Source organism: Haliaeetus leucocephalus, unplaced genomic scaffold (assembly GCF_000737465.1).
Source record: "Haliaeetus leucocephalus isolate CR32 unplaced genomic scaffold, Haliaeetus_leucocephalus-4.0 Scaffold92, whole genome shotgun sequence".
Lineage (NCBI taxonomy): Eukaryota > Metazoa > Chordata > Aves > Accipitriformes > Accipitridae > Haliaeetus > Haliaeetus leucocephalus.
The window spans coordinates 12,073,783-12,094,805 of NW_010972528.1; the positions used below are offsets into that span (position 1 = coordinate 12,073,783).

Consider the following 21,023-nt stretch of genomic DNA (forward strand, 5'->3'; position numbering starts at 1 on the left):
CGACTGCTCCATAAGAGACCCCAAATACAAAAACTAGTTGGGAAGTAGAGGACTGAAACCGTGCTGTACAGTTACCTTTCTCTCATCAGTCCCTCACTTAACTTTCATGTACATCAATGACCAGCTTTCCACTCAACACCCAAACTGGTTTTTGCACCACAGAAATCCTGGCTTTGGATATGCTTGATACTGTCACTCTCTACATTGGGAGAAGTACTGCACTACAGAGAAAAAATACTTACTTGCACTATTTCTTTCTATACCCTCCCTTGCAAAGTACAAAATTTTAAGCGACGTGCAAATCTTGAAATGCCCCCTCCACGTCATGGCTGAAATAGCTGAACTATGCAGCAGAGAACAATTTCTCCAAGGATACGCAAATGCTTATTTTCACAGAATGTTATTAAAATTACACATTTATGATCTTGATTCAGGAGCAATGAGTCTACACATGACCTCATAAAAGCAGCCCATTTAAAACTAAACTTTTGTCAGATTCAGACTTTCAGGCAACACGGTGCTGACTGATATTATTAAAAACTAAGTCAAAACAAGTCCTGACTAGCAAAACATTCTCTTCCTCCCAAAAGCTGGTAAAGTGAAATGATATATGAGGACGTGCTTAGTCAAGGAATTAGAAACACTGCAAAGACTAGTTCAGGATATTAATTTTCTTCCCCCAAATGTGCCAGGTATTGCAACATCGGAATAAATATATCTCAATCCCCTTAGCTTTTTGAAAATTCTTTGCAACTGTAGCAAAATTTCATCAACAAAATATTGTGATGACCAGTAAACAGCTCACAGGCCCACTAGCTGGCAAACACACACACACACTTTGCTCATGAACACTTTTCCACTTCAGCCAGTCAGTCAGAGGTTAACAGGTCTGCAAGACCAAGGTGTTATTATCTGGTCTCCAGGTAGCATTCCCAAATCCTGCTTCTGGCCAAAGTCACTGTAATTTTCCTCGCCAGCAAAAGGAGCGACTCCTTTCAGGATCACTAGCAGTGTGTGACTGGTATCACGAGGATGAAACATCCCCTTTCTCCAGGGCAAAGCGCGCTGCCCAGTGCTACCCCGGTGCCTGGCAGCCGGGGCTGCACGTCCCGGCATGGCTGTGCTCCCGTGTTTCTGCCAGATCAATGCAGGGGGGCAGAGGGAGGCAGGAGCATACCCTGCAGATTAGCCACGTTTTCGTCTCGTTGAATCATTCGCTCTTCAAAGTGTATATAGCCCCACAGTACTGTTTGCTCCTGAGCTCCACTTTCAGTTCAGAGAAAGCCTGTTTCACAGAAATCCTGCTTGCAACAGCCACTCAGCAGTGTTTGTTTTATTCTCACCGGTCACCCAGGCAATACTGGGGTTGATTTTTTCCCTTTGCAGAGCTTCTGTTCCAATGCACGGCATCTTAGAGCAGTCAAGATTTTCAGAGCTCACCAGCCTGGACATCAGTGGGTAGGTTTGCCCATTTTTCAGAAATGCGGAGCATTTGCTTGCCCTCGCAAGCCAGCAAGTGTATCCTGACCATTTTCACTGTGTCTTTGATACATTTTATTTCCTATGTTTGATCTGAATTTTGCAGAGCATTATAGTACACTAAAATAAGAAAGGACAATTTTGTTTTACTGAGGCTAGGAAACAAGAATACTCTGATGGTAAGCAAGGCACTTTGCATTTATATTCTTATCAAAACCCAAAGAGAATCAATATATTTCTAAACTTGAAACAATAACTGCACTGAAATGGAGCCATTTTTCTTTCTGCTGCTGCCCCATGGGGTTTGGCATCTCACATATTCATTGTAATGCGTAAAGGAAATGAGGGCATCCAATCTTGTGGATTAATCTCTCCATGAGCTGTAAACAATTAGATTAGTGTCTGGACCTTTTGGTGTCTTGCCAACTATCTATCGGCTGCTTTACAACAAACAACCCATATTTGGCTTTTAAGTACACTTCTCTTCAATTCTACTTGAAAATGCCTTTTCCGAGGCAGTCAATCCAAGACAGATGCTAGAAAGATGAATGCGCAGCGAGGAAAACAATGGCAAACACCCTCTGAAGGCAGCCCTGACACGGCATCTGCATTTTTTTGCCTTTTCTTAAAACAAATGAGGTTTACCACCAGGTGTGACAATCAAGCCTCAATGCCCACTTCAGATACCTCTGTACAGCTGTTAAGGCAATGTGTAGACATCTTCTGTGGATTGCCTGCAGTCTGATTCTGCTTTTAGTACTTCCTCCAAGAAGGTAATAACACAACTACAGACCAGCAGCAAGACCCAGGTATTCACGTTTGGAAACCTCCTTCAGCAGCACAGGCTCCCCTGGCTGTCAGCAATGCAGAGTGGGCACCTGAATACTCTGCTCCCCCCAAAGTAAAATTTTAAGTTCTCTAGAAGGAATTCACACACAGTTTTTGATATTCCCCCCATCCTGTCTCAAGTCTAGGTTGTGTCGGCTCTTGGTTTCACCTCCAGATCTTTGGATTTCGCAGGCACTGAAGTCACTGTGTAAGTGGCAGCAGCTGTATCTCTTCCATGAAAGCATCTCTAACGGGCCTTCAGAGAAAGGGTAACACCGCTCAGCTTTTCAAAGACAGCAAGCAGGACACCAGTGGGTGGACATGCAGGGAGGAAGCCCTATGCTCCCTTTTAATGGAGGCTAGCAAGGTGTTTACGAAGAGATGCGTGAAATGGATGAAGAGAGAGACAGGTTCTGGCTACCGCATGTACGTGGCCATGCATACCCTAAGCGGAGGACAGTCCCAGTCCAACTTGCTGCAAGGCTGAAGAACAACATGAGCTGGGACAGGGAACAAGCAGAGAGGGGAAGATGACCAAGCGGGGGAGATGAAAAAATTCCTTCTTTTGAGAACAGCACTGGATTAAAATGTACATCAAATGATGGCTTCAGCATCCCAAATGACATCTGATCTCTGGGCACTCGTGACCGTCTCAATAGCCACCACGGCCATCACGTCTAGGAGCTGACAGTTCTCAGCCATCAGTGTGCTTCAGTTTATGAAAACTAGAACAAACTGAGGATTTTTTTAATGACTGAAACACTACCACCCCCCAAACAGAAGGTGACAGGTCTGCAACAAGGACGTCACCATTTTCCACCAAGTCAAACCCTGTTGGGAGCAAAGCCTTGCACTGTCATTCATTGGTATGCATCTTCTGCCATTAACGGATTTTCTTCTTTGCGAGGAGGGAACTTCCCTATATTCTGCAGCTAAACAACTAACGCCTTGTTTTCAACAATAACCATGATGTTGTTTTGTAGTTAGATGAAATGAAGAGTAAAAAACGTTAAAACTGGTGCAGCAGCTATGTGGATATCTGTTTCTATTACCATTATACCCTGGAGGCCCGGCCATGGAGCAGGACCCTGTCGCACTCAGTGCTGTACAACTGTAAAGCATAAGCTGGTCATTTGCCTCAAAAAAGTGTAGAGAATAATCTAGAAAATATTAACACCTAGGCATCTAAAAAGACACTCCCAGTGATATTCTGGGAAAATTACTTTTCAAAGAACTGTTTATTTTCCTGTATATTGCAACAACAGACTATATCCAAAATTGTTTTCTAAGACTGATTTTATTTGGAGGTTCTGCTCACATTTTAAAATTGAGACACTTCCCCCACAGTAAGCACAGATGTATGACACTGTCATTTGTGACTGTACTCCTGCCAAGAACATCAGATTCCAATTAATGGTTCATGTAAGGTAACAAAACCCAGCATGTCTAGGCAATAAGGATTGTCAAGGGAACAAGAAAATTATTATGTAAACTGATTTCATTACTATGTAAGCAAAATAAAAGTTCAAATTAAGTTGTGTGCAAGTAATATAAAATATAGATCTATTTTTGGAATAAGCAGGGAATTAGGAAGTATGCAAATATGTCTGTCCCCCAGAAAACGGCTGTGGAAGACTAGAAGTTGCAATATCCGCAGAATACCTCAGTATAAGGATGAATTACTGCCTGCTCCTAAGCAACTCAATGGTTAATGGGTGTATATGTTGCTTTTTCCATGGAAGAACTGCAATGTGCATCATGCTGGATCTTGTCCCACAGACACCGGCTACCAAAGTGATCAGAAGCAGAAATAGCTCCAGGCCCACTCGGGTGAGCCTGATCTTGGGTCTGTCTTTGGATCAGGACAGAAGAAAACCACAGGTGATGTCTCTGTGCTGGCTGGTCATCGCCCACAGGGCCATTACACTAGCTAGGGATGCGGAAGCGCAGAGATGCAGGGACACCCTCCCTGCTGAAACCAGGGACTGCAACACTTAGTTGCCATCCCCCAGAAGTTTCCTCAAGCCAGCAATGGCAGCAAAACATGGCCACAGCACACATCGCCGAAGCTACTCATAACTGCAAATACTGAACCACGTAAAAGGCTCACGTAGCGACACAAACTAGTTTCTGGTACTTTTTTCCAGCTAAATCATCACGGAACTTTTTTGAGACTAACAAATAGACTGTTGCAGTTGGACCACATTCAGTACAGTGAAGTCCTAACCGTTTTACCAAGCTAAGTGCAATCGAGTATTTAAATTAGTCAGAATACTAAGATTATATTTAGATTACATGAAATCAACACTGAAGTGAAATCTCAGCTCTTTGACTCTTCCTTATTCTCCCACTGCATGTACCCAACTTCTAATTAGCTCATTTATTGTAAAAAGAACGGAGCTCTATGCAGCTAATAAAATAAAAGTCTTGAATTCCATTTCACTTGTCTCCTGGTCCCTTCTCTCTAAGCCCTTGTTTCTCTTGCTGAGTGCTACTAATGAAGATTAGTTTATTCAATCTATCCTGCTTTTTCCCAGCAGCCTGAGCTGCCTAGTCACCTGAAGGAACTGCTCATCAGTCTTGCCTTTGAAATCAGCAGCAGGTTACAGGAGAACATGCCCCAAGCACCACATACCACTTGTGGCATTTTTAAGTCAAAGCTTCCATTTCTGCAGGAGAATCTAATTACTAGCTGGAGCTTTTGGGACACAGCTCAAAGTTAATATTGGGGGAAAGGAGGGCACATGATGTTTAACTGGCTCTTTTTATTTGAAACATTTTTGTCTTTTCCTAGGTATTAACTGTGATATCAGGTTTAAGCTGCTTAATAACTTTCCTGTTATTGCAGGGAATGAAGAAGAATTGCCTGCCAGTTGTTCAAGGCACCGCTGCCTGCTCTGTGTCAGATAGAACTGAATTTCAATCCATCGCTACAGCGTGCTTCTGAGCATAACTTCCCATGTCATTTTTGCTTCCTGATCCTTAGATGTCACCAAGCTCCACTGCTATCATAATGGAAATAATAAAACATAGGTTTTTTTTTTCTTTTTTCTTAAAACCTAACCGTGAGGAAAAAAAAAAGAAATAGCACATAGTAAAAATCACCAAGTTGACAACTACAACATAAACCTGGAAGATGAGGAGAATCTTTAGATAGAGAATTAGTAAGACATGAGATAAAGAACTGCAAAAGCTACCAGCAACACTGTTTTAAAATGAGACCAGTGACAAGCACCATTTAAAGTCTAATGGACAGGTTTTCTTGTGAAACACTGAAAGCATATACAGGCGATGGCCGTAAATGAAAGAGCTTTTTCTTTTGTGATCTTTTGATACTAATATTAGTGGAAATTGCATAGCAGAACCGCTAAAGCATGCCTAGGATACTTTTTATACCTTATTTTTACTTATAATTGAAAGCAGGACTGTACCATTTTGGTTTTTCTCTCCTCCTGTGCCTAGAATAAACTCTTCAAAACCACAGAAGCTCTGTTAGTCTCTGCTAAAATTTCAGAAAGCTTTGGACAATAAATATTCAGATAAAAAATCTCTCAGCACACAAAGTCTTTTGCAACAAACTTCAACAAGTAAAACAATCATAAGCAAGTATCTCCTTCAAAAAAATTAACCAGAACTAATGAAACCCAAACCAAGCAACAAAACCCCCCCAAGTACACGACACTTTCTTTCTCAGAGGAGGGAAACCCTGGGGTATGACAGGGCATGTTCTGCACCATGGCACTGCATTGACACAGCACCTGAGCCTTCCCTCCTCTTCTGCCTCTGCTCAAGTCCTAAGCTTCCATAAACACCCAAACTCCAGCATCTGTCCTCACAGGGAAAAGCTGCTGGGAACCGATCACAATTCTTCTGAGCCACAGCAAGGTAAGAAGATCTATTAACCTAACTCTGGGAGGGGTTTAAAATCCCACAGGAGAATCTTACACTGCAGGAAACTCTCCTGGTTGGTGTTAGACCCAACAGGTAACAGTAAGCACCACGGATTTCTGTGCTGCTCTGCATGGAAATGCTGTGGAATTTAAAGTCTTCACCAGTTTGTTTCTTACCTGCACTCTGCCTGCTCAACGGCCCACACAACCATAGGGCTCTGCTATGGACGAATTCAAAGAATCAAAAAGAAAGTGATTCAAGGGGACCCCATGAAGTAGAAGCAGCAGGGTTTTTTTCTCCTAATCTTTTCTCAAGGCATACAATCGCTTGCAAGAACAAAAACTAAAGCTAAAACTGGTGGAAGGCCCTTTTACTCTTTGCTCATATAAGTGCCTACCATACAGGTTGTTTCATGTTTGCAGGTCCTGGGTAGGCACAGCTACAGCAAGGCTTTGCAGGGTTATGACCAAGTGAAGCAATTTGCATCACTGGGGCTCTACATAACAGCTTTAGGCTTCTTGGTAAATTCACCTCATCTTCTGCTTCTTAAAGGAAAAAACATTAATGCATCATTTGCAATGCTAACCACAAAAAAATGAAATCTTCTGCTTCAGCATAAAGTAGGATACATAAGGAAAATAATTTTTGCCAGAACAAGAAAGGGAACAAGATTATTCCTGTATTCTCTAGTAGGTTTGGTGACCTAAATCCCCAGACAGTCATCTGGGATCCAGAAGCAAGATTTCTGTTAGAGCCAGATGCAGCTTGTATACCTCTCTGAGTAGCAGAGAGGTTCCCCAAGCATGCACAGTAATGGAAAGACATGGATAACTCCAGGATCAAAACAAACCTCTAACCTTAATTTGCTGATGCAGAATAGCGATGAAAGGATCAGCTTTTCATGAGAATAGAGAACTGAATTAAAACTTTTAAAATTATAAGATTTACCTTAGTTTAAAGACAAAACAAAATGAAACTTGTAATTCACAAGATGTTAAAGTCACAGTAGTTATTAACCTAACTTAAATTAACTGGCTTATTATTATAGAAAGTCATCAAATATACTTAGCATTCTTTAGAGCCTTACAGTCAATTAATATAACATGAAATTGAATCAACTCAAGCATCTAGAGACGCAGAACCTAGATTTAAATGAAAACTTCAGCCTCATCTACCTCAGGGTCTGAAAATTTGGGATCACCTACCACATTTTCTCCATTGCAACAGGCACGAACCCTCATTTATATCCCATATCGAATTTACCCAGAAACAAATGAAAGAGTGTGGGAAAACCATCTCCATGATTAAATTTTACAGCTGAAGCTAAGCCCAGTGGAGTTTTCACCCTTTGAAGCTAGCTCTGTCTGACTAAGGGCCAGATTTTCTGAAGTGATTAGTACCACTGGGGCTGAATTTTCAGAACTGCTCAAGTTGTAGTTAGACCCTTAAAAGAAGTAGACGGATTTTCAAAGAAGCGTTCGATGCTCGGTTTCCCCGTGAGGAATACCACGGTACACTGTGGGAGACCTGACTCCCAAAGGAGCTCTTGACTGCCGAGTACTTCTGAAAATCAGGACATTTACTTACATGCTTCAATGGAAAACACTGGTGGTTACGCTCTTTTAAAAATCTTGCCCTAAACACAGTTGCTAAGCTGTACTTATTGCTGGCCAAAACCAATTACTCTTTATCATGGAGAAAAAAAAAAAGGAAGCGTTATATTTTTCTAATATCCCAGAGTATCCTTTGCAGAAAATGTGCAAGTTTTTTACAGTGTTTGTCGAAGAGGAAGAAAGTGCTTGTTCAATGCTGCATGTGAAAGCAGCTTACTGGAAAAGATGAAAACTTATTATTGCCAATTTTGAAAAAATAAATCTTTGGCTACTAATGAATAACTAATCTAAGCTAACAATGTCTGGAAATAGTTTTTTTGGAACACACAAAACTTTGTGACGGATAAAAATTAGGAAATTAAAGCTTATTGTATTATTCCAAATGTAACTGTTTACACTTGAGGAAAAATAATGGAATAATATCCACTTGGAAAGTTTTTATTTTTAAAAAATCCTTTGTAATACTCCCAGAAATTCCCTCAGCCAAAAGCAAATAACTTGCTTCTTAACCAGCTAGAAAAAAGAGCATGATACTACAGGCATGGGCTCAGTGTACAATAAACACACAAATGGCTTTATGAAATTCCTTTGAAAATCTTGCTAGCTGAGATTTAAAACGCACCAAAAATCACTCCACAGCATACTAGATGTCTTCAAAATGCATTTTCTCATGGAACAATGAGGCGCAGATAAAAAACCTTCTCCCATTTAATACAGACACGTATCACACTCACATGAGAGGTGCCCAATTCCTCACGTTTTGATTTACCTGGGGAAAACCACGTCCCCTGAAGCCTTCCAGTGCCTCCCTGGCCCCGCAGCCCTACGTCTCCCTCCTGCCGCGGGCAGGGACCGTGCCTCCCATTAAAGCTTCAAGCCCAGAGAAGCCTAATGAAGTTCACTCCATCGACAGGCTTTTGATGTGGGTTTTCCACCATCAGGTGCTCCGATGCTCAGGTACCTCACCTTAGTCAAATGACCCAATATAAAGAGCCTCATGCTTTGGGTCAGAAAGAAGTGATGGGTCTAACAGAGGTGGAATTAACGCTGCAGGGAGAGTTTAAAGGGGCAGCTCTTCTGCAGCACCCCAAATTCATTCTTTTTCAAACTAAGCTGATGCCACACATCCATCTATGTGCACATTAATATGCAAATACAGAACTTCAACTATTTGTCTGTGAGCCCACGTACATACTTCCCTCACATTCAGGAAATTTGTTATTTAGGATTGGATTTTGAAAGTAAATTAGCCATGCAAACATTCTTAGTGTAAGAATGCAGTTGCATGTCTACACAAACAAATAATTTTAATATTTGCAGGTATAAAATTCTCTACCCGCATAGAGCTCTGGTATTTCTACATGTTAAGTATGAAAGTGGAGAGCCTAACTCATTTGACAACACAATCCCTATATCCATTTTTATCTATAACAGGTTGCTCTTTCAAAACTGAGGATAGATCAGTCTGCTTTCAGAAAAATGATGCTTAAATTATATAACATACTGGATAATTAACAGTTATAAATTTGGTCATACGTAAATAAAAATTGTTTCAAAAACTGATTCTGCAGCTCATATGCCACACTACTGAGAAACCTGCTGAGAGACGGAAGGTATATAAGGTCCATTGCTCTATACTCCCCCAAAATCAGTTCTAGAAATCTCCCTTGAAATTAAGGTACTTGCTCTAACCTTCAAAGCATACAGTTTCTAAGTAAAAACCCAGCACGGTACTTTTCACTCTCACAATTCTCACTAGTTATCTCTTTACCCCACCAAGTCTTGAACATGTGCTCCAGTTTCCGTAGTAAGCCCACCAAATTCAGAAAGGTTATTCACAACACAAGTGAAAACAATCTAAGCAAAGGCATGCAACATTGGAGTCCTGGATTTTTAAGTCCATGAACTCTCCAAGTAATCACGTCCCTTGTGCTTTGCTGAATGCCTCTATTTGTACACAGAGAGAATGCAATTGGGAAAGATAGAAGGGCAAACATCCATCCTTTCTGTATTAGCTAGTGAAGAAATCTTAAAATCAGAATAGGGTTGCTTTTGATTTTTGTTCCATTTTTATTACATGTAAGTTTATTAGCTGATGCCAATACATTGTCACCACAGTATTGTGTCTCAACAATAATTATATTGTGAACATAACGAGTACCCGCAAATATATACAGTTTCTTCCCCGCCTGCAAAGTGAACCCAGCAATAGCAGCTGTTACGTAGCCTGTTCACCCAACACGAACATGCTCCAAAATATGCTTAAACCTTACCTAACAAGTTCTTAGTTTCTTTTTCAGGTTCTTGTAAAAGAACATCTTACACAAGAGAGAACGCAAATGATCCATTTTCGTACTGTATTATTGAAAACCCTTAAACAGTTAGCCTCAAATAACCAAAATATAACACACAGAAAATCCTTCTGAAATATTTCTGAAGCTGCTGTAAACTTCCTTTCTTTATTCAAACCTTAAGTTCAATTCCCTTTAGAGACTTTTTTTTCAGTATCATTGCAAACTTCTTACCATTTATTAGTTACAGAATTTTACCCATTCTGCTTTCAAACCACAGTCATGAACCATCATGTTAATTCAAGGAAACTCAGAATACAAGAGGTTATGCTTTCACATTTGCAAAGACTGGAAGCCTTGATGGATTTTTTTCTTTCAATTCTCATTCCAGGACAACACATCTACATTGGTGTCCATGTTGACACTGGAGACCAAAGTTCAAGACAGGAATATGAGCCAGCTTGTTTCCATGTGACACAGCCATTGGGATTTACTAGCCCAGGTGCAGCAGTAGGCTCCCACAGCTGTCTCACATCTGGAAGGAAGCAAGTGAGTCTTCCCACTACAGGTCTCAGGTAGACTTGAGATGTTCTCTGCCACAGCACAGGGTATGCTTGAGTGATATATGTTACAGTGGTGACTCATGGAGGAACAACACAATGTATGTAGAAATTTAACAGATTAAGAATGCCCAAAGGGTGGCATCAGTTAACTTGTCCCCATAATCAATTTCTGTGTCAATGAACTAATAGATTCCCTTAAAGTAAACTGCATAAAATATCACATCCAGAAAAAGACACGCTTAAATGCACATCTGCTCCACCTCTGAGAAGATGCAACCAGCTAATCGTGCATAAACTAAGAGAAATGCTGATCAAATTAAGAGGGGTTAATCTGCAAGGCAGTTGAGAATGGACTAACACTAACCTCTGGGTAGCCTCCAACGTCATGCACGTCAATTCCAAGTAGATGTCCCAGTCCGTGTGGCATAAATATTGCACCCAGATGAACCTTCACCATGTCATCTACATTGCCTTTCAGAATGCCAATTTTAGTCAACTCCTCCAGATGGACTCTGTCAGCCAGACGGTGCATATCAGGCCAGGCGACCCCTTAGAGAGCAGAAACAAGCAGCTGAGTTAACTATTGCTAAAAGTTTTTAAAGACGACTTTCAAAAAGAAGATGTAACACATGTGCCCTTTGTTTATACAAAAAACAAAGGTGGAAAAAGCAACTACATTAGCACAAAAATACTTTAAACAAGACAAAATCATCGTAACATGCATGCGATGCACAGAAAACTACAGCTGATAAACAGCAGCACCTTATAATCCAGATCCACATGAAGAAATGTTAAGATATTGTATCTAAACATGTCTATGCAGATGCAAATGTATCAGTGAGTTTTCTAAAGAATGTCAACTGTAAAATACAGTTATTTAAAATGCAGAGCATAAACTATTACTATCCTATTATTTTCAATAATGATCATACCCATTTAGAACACTTGAGATGGAGAGTACTTTTCTACATACATAGAAGATTTAAAGCCCACATCTTTCTGGCAAAGACACTCTCCAGAAATTAATGATTCCCTTGTGTTAATGGGCTGTGTAAAACACAAGTCCTCTAATACACGTACTAAAACAGCATTACAAAATACTGTTGGTTGACTAGAGACAAAGTGCCAGGATACATTAGATTTCTATTATTTTGGTATAGGATACAATTTTGTTTGACAAACTGCTGGGGGGGAGGAGGGAGGAAGAAAGCAGCTCTTTTGTTAGTAACACAGTACTGTCTTAATTAGTTCACCATGGCTTTGAGTCATCATCAACAGCGCGGTTGCAGAGTCAAGACAACTAGGGCTAAGGTACAGTAGAAGAATATTTTCCTTGTTCAATTTTGGCATGATTAAACAAATAAAGGCCAAAACCCCATCAAGTTCCATTTGCTTTAATCCAGTTAAACATGCAGCTCTAGGGTCTTGTGAATATGAATGCCATATCATAATTACATTAGCACTTTTACTGAAAGAACTAAGGCTTCAAAGGCTGAAATAAAATCATCCTGTGGGAGTGCTTAAATAAAATTCAGTTGTCTTATATGGCTCCAATATAAAGGTCAGAAACAAAACGAAGAGGAAGTGGCTGCTCCGTCTTGCACACTGTCCACACAGAAACCAATGCACTTTTATGCTCCCATTAACACTGACCGGGAATGAGCTCAGCTTGTAAGTTAGTTAACAGGCAGCGTCCTCTTCCCCATCAGATTACTCGGAGATCAAACTTGTTAGCCTGTTGCATGCATGCAGCCAGAGAAGCGCCTTCCATGCCCGAGCAAGACCACGAGACAGAGGTGTGCAGCACAATACGCTGGACAAACTCTCGGTTGCTGTTTCCTCACAAAAGCCAACAGTGCCCAAGCGAGTGAAGCTTACTCATAAAATGTGTGCAGTCTTCCTGTTCAAAATATGCTATTTTTGTGTTTTCCCTCCGTCAGAAAGGAATTTAGATTCTTCCTTCAGTAAGAATTAATACAACTATAACCAGTTGTTCTTTGACAACTGTGTTCAACATAATTATATTTTACAAGACTTTATCTTTTTATCTTTTTGAACATGGATTGTATTGCAATTTTCACTTCTCTAGATTCATCTATGTTTCACAGCTGTCTCACAATAGGGTCCAATCTATTGCATGATATATTGAAATCATTACAATCTATTGCATCGATATTACGGATATCAAACTGGAAGCATTACTGAATCACAGTTGCTTTCCTCTCTATTTTGTAGTTGTGGGAATACAGAATTTCTGTGTGTAACTCCCAGTTCGGCTTCTGCACTTTGCAATCAACTCTAACTGCTCTAAAAATCTTTAATATTCTTTCTGGGGGACACTAGATGTTCCCTTGAGAAGCCTCCCATGATTTCTTAGCTGAGTCTACAAGTCTTCTATTTTCATCCCCATGACTGCAAAAGCTACATGTAACGTCTGACGCTGGTCAACTATTTGAAGCCTCATCCTCTCTTGATATAAATGAAGATAGAACTCTGTTGCTGGAAGAGAAAACACAACTATAACCCAGATGCTCTGAACCAACTTAAGATGAGGTACCTGTTGTTTGCAGTACAGCTTCCCTCTATAGCTGTGCTGGTACTATTTGTCTCAATCCAAACCCACAGACTCCACTTCGGAGTGGAGAAGCACCTTTAACAAACTAAGGAAGAGATACATCTAACAAGAGATAAAGATTAAACTGATCAGAAATAAACCCACCAAAACCACACATACATTTGTCTGCAGAAGTTTAACAGAGCAAATGAATGAGTCTACTGCCCTAACTGAAAAGATTGCTGTGGTTGTAAATCCTGAGTATTTCTGGGCACTGAGCAAATCCATCAGAGCCCCTTCTTCCCTCGCCTCTACTTTTTTCTCTCATTGAGAAAAAGCATGACTATTTCCCCTCTCCTCCTCCCGCCCAGGCTCTGCGTTCTCCATCTGTTTTGGTTTTTATTCATCTTATCTGTTTCATTAGAGACTGAGGACAACAAAAAGCTCCACTGCGAAATAAATAATGAGGCTGGATGGAAAATCTGCAGCTTTGGGCTCTCTCTTGGAACAAGGGCAGTGCTTCGGACAGAGCCCAACAAAACAACTCTGGACCACTCTTTTATCATCTAGCCAGTGCCATCAGTTTTGCTAGAGATGGGAAGTACTTCAGCTCCAGCTCTCTCATGCATGCTGCAGAAGCTGCAGATAGCACTGGGACAGCTCTGGCTGGAGGGAAATTAAGCCACTGCTGGAGGCACCCCGCTAAATAGTACAAATCTTGTTTTATCAGTAAATAGGTGTTCAAATAGTTCTAATTTTTATATATATATATATAAAAGTGTTATAGATAGATTGCATTTTCTATTCTATTGTCTGGCTTCACATTTTATTCTACTATGACTCCAGTGTGGTAGTATTTTACACTATCAGACCACTCCCCTCCAAACCACTTAACCTACAAGCATTGTATAATACAGTCACACATACACAGACTATTACTAGACAAAATATGAGGATATTTTTGAGCTGACTAGAGACAGTGAACTAAGTGGAGTGACCTTACTGGTCTTCACTTAAAGAAATGGTGATGTCCTTGTCTTGTTTAATATGAGCCGATTCCCATCATGCTAGGAATAAACTTTAATAGCAAGGTACAAACAGTTTTTTCCTCCTTTTTTTAAACAGGCAATCTGACAAAGAGAGAGGATCTAAATGCAAATCTTCAAGCATCTCCTAGTACCCTTATTATCTTAAAAACATTAACTTTGTTAAGAGAAAGAACTACTCTACAGCAATAAGGCAATTACTTAAAAGTACAGAATGCAATCTATGGAAGAAAGGAAGCATCCTAATTCAAGAAAGATCTCTTAGTCCATTTTATATATGAAGTATATTCATATGCTGTACACATTTCATATACCATACACAGAAATACAGAACTCTTCAAATTTATTTTAAACCTAAAATTGTATTAGGTTTATCTGGGCAATTGGAATCTTTATAATACAATGGCCTGTGCAAACCCAGCTGTCTCTGGGACTGGCTGCCATGTCTGCACTCAGCTGTCATTTAAGTTAACTAGCAAGAATACTTGAAGAACTTTTGCTCTTCAAGTATTCTACTTGAATGCTATACCTCAAATTCTACTAATCTAATTTTCCTACATACATACTGAACTCCCAATAATGGCAAAAAGCAGAGAAAGGAGGAAAAATTAAATATCACAGCTACCTTGACTAGGAAAGCCATGAACAGAATTTTCTGGTACTCTCACATGATGTGCTATTCAACAATCTGGACGTGCCAGAAGGACTTGCAGTAAGGATATGTGAATCTCTGTGTTAAAGCACAGAGATATCTGTATTCCATTCAGATGTCTGTGTGCACGTCTATGTGTGGATAGCTTTAGCATGTTAAAACAAAGAAAACTATAATTAAGAAACCTCTGTGCCAGCAGCCAGGGAACGTTCTGCCCAACAGGACAGCATTTGCAGATGTGAAGAAAAAACGCTAAACAATGCTGAATGAACAACATTTTGTACAAAGAATCCTTAATTCATGGAGGTTACTTGATGTTCAGGCACTTCAGTTTTTTGGATTAACGGCATGGTGGAGAGCTCGGTCACCCACCACAAGCTGATGCAGCAGAGGTAAAACATGATAGCATTCTTGTAGTGAGAAGAAGCAGTTAAAAAAACAACTAAAAACCACAACAAAACAACTTCCACACAAGTGGCTCTAACATCAGTTATGTGAGTTACTGCAACAGCTGGCTGTTTTGCAACACCAGCCTGCACTAAGCTCCCACCACCAATCACCACTAAGAAGTGTTACTCGTATATTATTCAGGACTATTATTTTTAAGCTTTGGTGAAGTTTATCATGGTTGCAGACATGCTTTTTGTGTAAAAAGGTTAGTTCCATTATTATCTTTAAGCCAATTTATAAACCAATTATAGTCCACTGACAGATGAGGTTTAGAAAGCTAGATTGGAGGGTCCTTGGACTTTGACAGCTTGTACCAAAATGAGTCTGCACTCACGAAAATCTGCTGATGATGTGTCTGCTCCATTCTTAATTCTCTGCCAAATGAGATACTGGGTAATACAGGTCACCGAACCAGCGATTGGCTCCCTAGGAAAGCTCAGTTACCAAGGCTCATTAGGTTGCGATTCGTTACTTGCCATGCAGCATGTGCTTGGGCGAGAGGCCAGGACAAAAAGCACCTTTTACAGCAACCGAAGCATTTGAGATCCCTTGAGATACAGAGTGAATGAACTACGCAGCAACGACCAGACAGTGCATATGTCTGATAACGAAATGTGACAGATCACGGATTAATTAAACAACATATAACTATGGAGCCTATTAGTTTTCAGATACCAGGCAAACAGTATAGCAGAGATCTGCAGACATGTGAGGTATTGTGTGTAAAAATGGCAAACTTAATACATTAAGTTTAGTAAAAGGTTTTTTTTTAAATTTACTCCCACCAACCTAAATGTTATCTGATATTCTTAGATACTACTGTGACAGAAAAGAAAGAGATAAATTGAGTATTTTTTTACTTCCTTGAAAATATTTCTTCTCTAATTACCTGTTTGCCAAATCCACCAAATTTCAGATAAACCACCATGTTTTAGGGACTCAAAAACATCATATAATGATCTCTGCACTAATCTGTGACCTCTTTGATCACACCCTTGACAGGGAAGATTTTTGTTCAAAAAAAAAACAAAACAAAAAACCCCCCAAAAACCCAAACCAAAAAAACCCTAAAGAAATGCTTCTAGTGAAACCAGAAATCAAAAGCATCTCTACCTTTTAATGAAGATACCATAACTTTTTAAACAGTAGCATTAAAAAGATCAATTGTTATAACACATCATACTATAAACTGTTCCTCAGTTGCTGTTAACTCACTGGTATTTTCATTCCAGTGATTATTTTCTGATGTTTTATTAGAAGCTATTCGAGAACATAAAGTAGAAACAGCATACAAAAGTAATTTAGAACTACTGCGTGGTATTTAGCCACTTTGGTCAGAAAGTGCTCTGAAAAGGCCTAACAGGATTTTTTTGGCTGCTACTTAGGGTACTTTGTGGTTGTAATGTGACAATGATTAAACCACAAATGATTTAGCAGGGTTTTTTTGTTGTTGTAGGGTGGGGTTTTTTTGCCAGCACAGATGTCACAATCTTACAAAAAAAATGAATATGGCAAGGTTGTAGTAACTTCTCCCCAAATTGTGCTAAGGTTAAGTTACATTTCGTTTCTGAGTGTCCACAGACAAGGGCAAAAGGCCCGATGTCCTCTGGCAGTGCCACTGAAATGCAGACATAACACGCAATCCCTGTCCAGCCAGCAACCCACTGGAACAGACTAAAATCTGCCAACACGCAGTGACCATATCAGCCATAAAACAATAGGTCCTTAAAAATTCCAATCTAACCCAGCTTAAAAAACCAAACCAAAACATCATTTAAATACTAAAACCAATTATTTCTTTCTTCTTCACTTGGGTGCTAGAGAAGAATCTGTTGTATTTCTGATTTTCACGCTTTCTTTTTGGCCCACTAGATGAAATACTCAGTAGTAGCTCAGTTTTCGAGCTTGGTTTCTTGCAGCACCAGTTAAGGCAACTCTGCAACGGGCAAGGAATCAGAGTGAGAAACCAAAATGCTGTACTCAAACATTGACAATGTTTGGGCAACAGTTAAGCTGTTCAAAGCTTCATATACTGTGTAGATAACTACCTGTAAGACTCACAGAGTCAGCATTAGATGGCTATATGGATGCCTAATTCAGGGATGTAATTTTAGGCTATATTCTACAGCAGTTGCATGGCTCCAACTGAGTGCCATATGAAGAGAAGAGCCTGTTAACTTTCCCATCCTAAAAAAGTGATGGGAGCTATTATGAATTTGCTGCTGTGTCATACATGCAAATACCTGCAGTACTGACAGCAGGGATAACTAGACTTCAGCCTGCTCTGTGCTGTGAGTTCCAGTGCCACAGCTCCAAACTAGGACGGACTCCTTCAAAAACCATCCCTCGATTCCCCAGTAAGATGCACCTGCCTGACAGGAGCAGGATGACTCCCCATCGCCTCCGAAATTCAGACCTCTTCTTCAAAAGCCTGAACAGCATTGTGCTATTCAGTTGTACTGTGGTATTTCTTTTGCATCACTGTGATGGAAGTTTTAAGTGGTAAACCCATCCTCCTCATTATAAACCCTGCACATGTTGATCTATAACATATCAGAGGCAACACCAAGATAAAGTCTGCCATGCTGAAACCTTAGGAAAAGCAATTCGAACAGATGCAGACGTGGAGCAAGAGGAGGGATTTTTTCCATGTTTGGAAAGATGCAGCACTGGGATTGAGCAGCACCAGCAGACACTATGGATTTTACTGCATGTTCCTTCCAAATAGGTGTACGTTCAAAAGAAGAGAAAAAAGATTGGGGGAAGGAGGGAAGCGCTTGGAGGGAGTGATTGCAGTGTGGAAACTTATCAATCTTTGAAGCTTAGAAAAGACTCTGTTTAGATAAGATTCAGGGCAAACAGCATAATCTATGTCTAGCAGGTTTGCACTCTGACAGCTACAGCTGATGCAGTGTCAAGATCGAAGGACTCAACGAACTTTGTACTTCAACTCAAATTACAATGTATAATGAGTGCATTTCCTGAATACTGAACTGGGAGAAAATCAGTGCACCAGTGCACATCAGACCAGGTAAAAGCAGCTTATTCACCCCAAGGTCACTGTTAAAATCAGAACTGTACAATGTTACAATATTATAACCTGTTACAATTAGGAAAAAAGGTGTTTCTTTTAAAAAAATAGCCTTAAACCAAAACCCATTCACTAGAGAAAGGCTAAAAAACCTGCAGCCAATTTAGGCTCTAAGTCTGTAAACACTTCTACATGTATTTGCTTTGTACAAGCAGCACCTTTGAAAAACCACTGAAAGTAGTAGAAAAACCCACGTGCGCAGTTGGGCTGGAAAGCTGCAGCTTTGCCCCTGAACCACGGCGGCTCCTGCAGACACTGCCCCAGAAGGGCTGCTCAGAGACCTCCACATGAGAGGGACTTAAGGGCAGAAAGGCCCAACTGTTTTAAAGTGCCTGGTTTTTTACACTTGGAAATAACTCAGCTTTATTTTAGTCTTCCTAACATTGCAGTGGTCACTGTATGCATGGGTCAGCTCCCGTGCGTTAGTCACAAGCAGGGAAGAGCAGCTCCCAGAAGGTTTGCACTCAGACTCACAGTCTGAAATCTTGCATTTCGACAGATTGCTGCTTGCACAGTGGGACTGGAGGATCTGCTGAATTTGACAGAAAATACTGCCTTTTTCCTTCACCTCTTGCCGTAGGTTACTGCTATTCTGGACAAGGTTAAGTTACGTGTCCAACAATGAAAGCTCCAGTAATCAATGACACCATTTTTATTTAATAATATCTTGCAAGAATCAAGAATTGCAACTTGATTGTCAGTATTGTCTGTGCATCCTTTAGTTCCTTCAGCTTTTATTTTCTAAGTGGTGGCTGATGCTTTAACCATTTATACTGACAAAGCTGGAATTAACTTAGAACGGAAAGCTACCCTGTGTTTTCTGGGTCAATCTCAGAGAGTTAGTATTCAAAAGGAAACTCATTTATGAACATTAATGCTAGCAAAAACCACAGCCAACTCCATTCGGTAGAGGAGAGAGCAGACTACAAATAGCTTTTTAAAACATATATTGACAAGATTTACTTTGCAATCTGTCTTTAACACAATAACACATTCTTAACTGCAAGGGGGAAAAAGTAATACTGCAATGTCATTCAGCAGGATTTGTGAATATCAAGTACTGGTTACAACATGCCCCGAAAGCAGTTGTTCTTCAGAGGAATTGGTATAAAATCTTCAACTTCTATCATTAATGTCTTATTTCTGAGAATAATTGTTCTGCTTCAGATATTACAGCAGATTAATAATGATCAGCAGCACTTTGCCTAAAATATGTCAATCTGAATGGGAATAATTCATATGGGTATTTTGAAATTATACAAACTGTAAAATAGATTGTACTCCCACACCCTTCCCTGTTGTGCTGTTGTCAAAAGGTCCAGTTTACAGACCAATTTCTTTCCAAAAATTCATCAAAATTAGCTACTGTTTTTATACAGCACAACAGACAAGTGTGCCCACATGGTGTTCTACTAAGTACAACTCTGAACTAAATAAAAAAAAACAAAACCAAAAAAACCTCGAATGACTTGCATGCAAAAAACGCCCGCTGCACGTGAATGAGAACCTTGTACTTAACTTGGAAGGAATAAATATTAATAACATTTCCAATTATTTTCTTTAGGTATAATAAATTTCAATCCTAGTTGAATACAGTGACAATTGCCCTAAAGCAGTATTCAAAATAGCAGCAAACAAAAATAAATCTGAATTCTAAAGAAGTTACAGAACTGTCATGGACAAAAGTAGTAATCCGTGAAGTTGCAAATTTTGAATTTGAATATGTTCCTAAGCACAACTCTGCTCAACTTAGTAAGAGAATCAACTGCCAGTAATATGATCTGCTATGTCAAATACCCTAGCTATTAGTTTCCAATTAAACAGCTCTTTAATTATTTGGGTTATTCTAATCCCTGGTCTTAGTACTATCCTACTTGAGCTAAATTCTCCACTATTCTTTTTTCGTTAGAGACGTGTTATTAGAACATAGATCAGAGAATCGTACTGCTACTTTGAATTCAAATCACAGCATTTTCTGTTGTATAAAACAGGTTATTTATGAAACCAGTACTTGTTCACTGAACCTACCTTCTCCTGACAGTCTCACTGAAAGAACCATGCCTCAATATTTAGATACCGAAATGTTTTCAGGAATACACACCATCCAAAGTTTACATTCTGCTGTACAAAAATACAGACCATTCACCCCCTAAAGTCCCTGGGCTTATGTCTACTTCCTGAGCTTTACTACTTGAATCCTTTAGCAGCAGGCAAACACGGTGGAGGCAAAACACTGGAAAATAAAGCTGCTGCTTTGGTTTGTCCTAACTGACAACATTCCTTGGAAGGACGTACATGAGGAAACTAGCTGAGGCGGGCCCCTCCATTGCAAAGTGGTTAGGAAGCTACACCAATGAACAAAAATTGAAGAAATCAGGAGTAAGGCACAAAAAGCAGGCATAGGGTTTCACACAGCAGCTCAACACTTGTGCAGTTCCAGCTGCCCAGAAGACAAAGATCAAGACCAGGTGGGATTACCTTTGTTTAGCATCCTGCACCTACAAATACACAAGGCCTCCTTTGGTCCTCTGCCACCAAGGGGAAACCAGAAAGAGGAGAGGCCAA

General features: G+C 40.0%; 1 protein-coding gene across 1 annotated transcript in view; it reads right to left on the minus strand.

Moving 5' to 3' along the window:
* Positions 1-21,023, minus strand: part of PEPD (peptidase D) — a 145,576-nt gene that overhangs the window by 9,481 nt on the left and 115,072 nt on the right. The window contains exon 13 of the mRNA XM_010585121.1: positions 11,030-11,214. Within this exon, the coding sequence (XP_010583423.1) occupies positions 11,030-11,214 (185 nt within the window). The remainder of the gene's footprint in view (positions 1-11,029; positions 11,215-21,023) is intronic.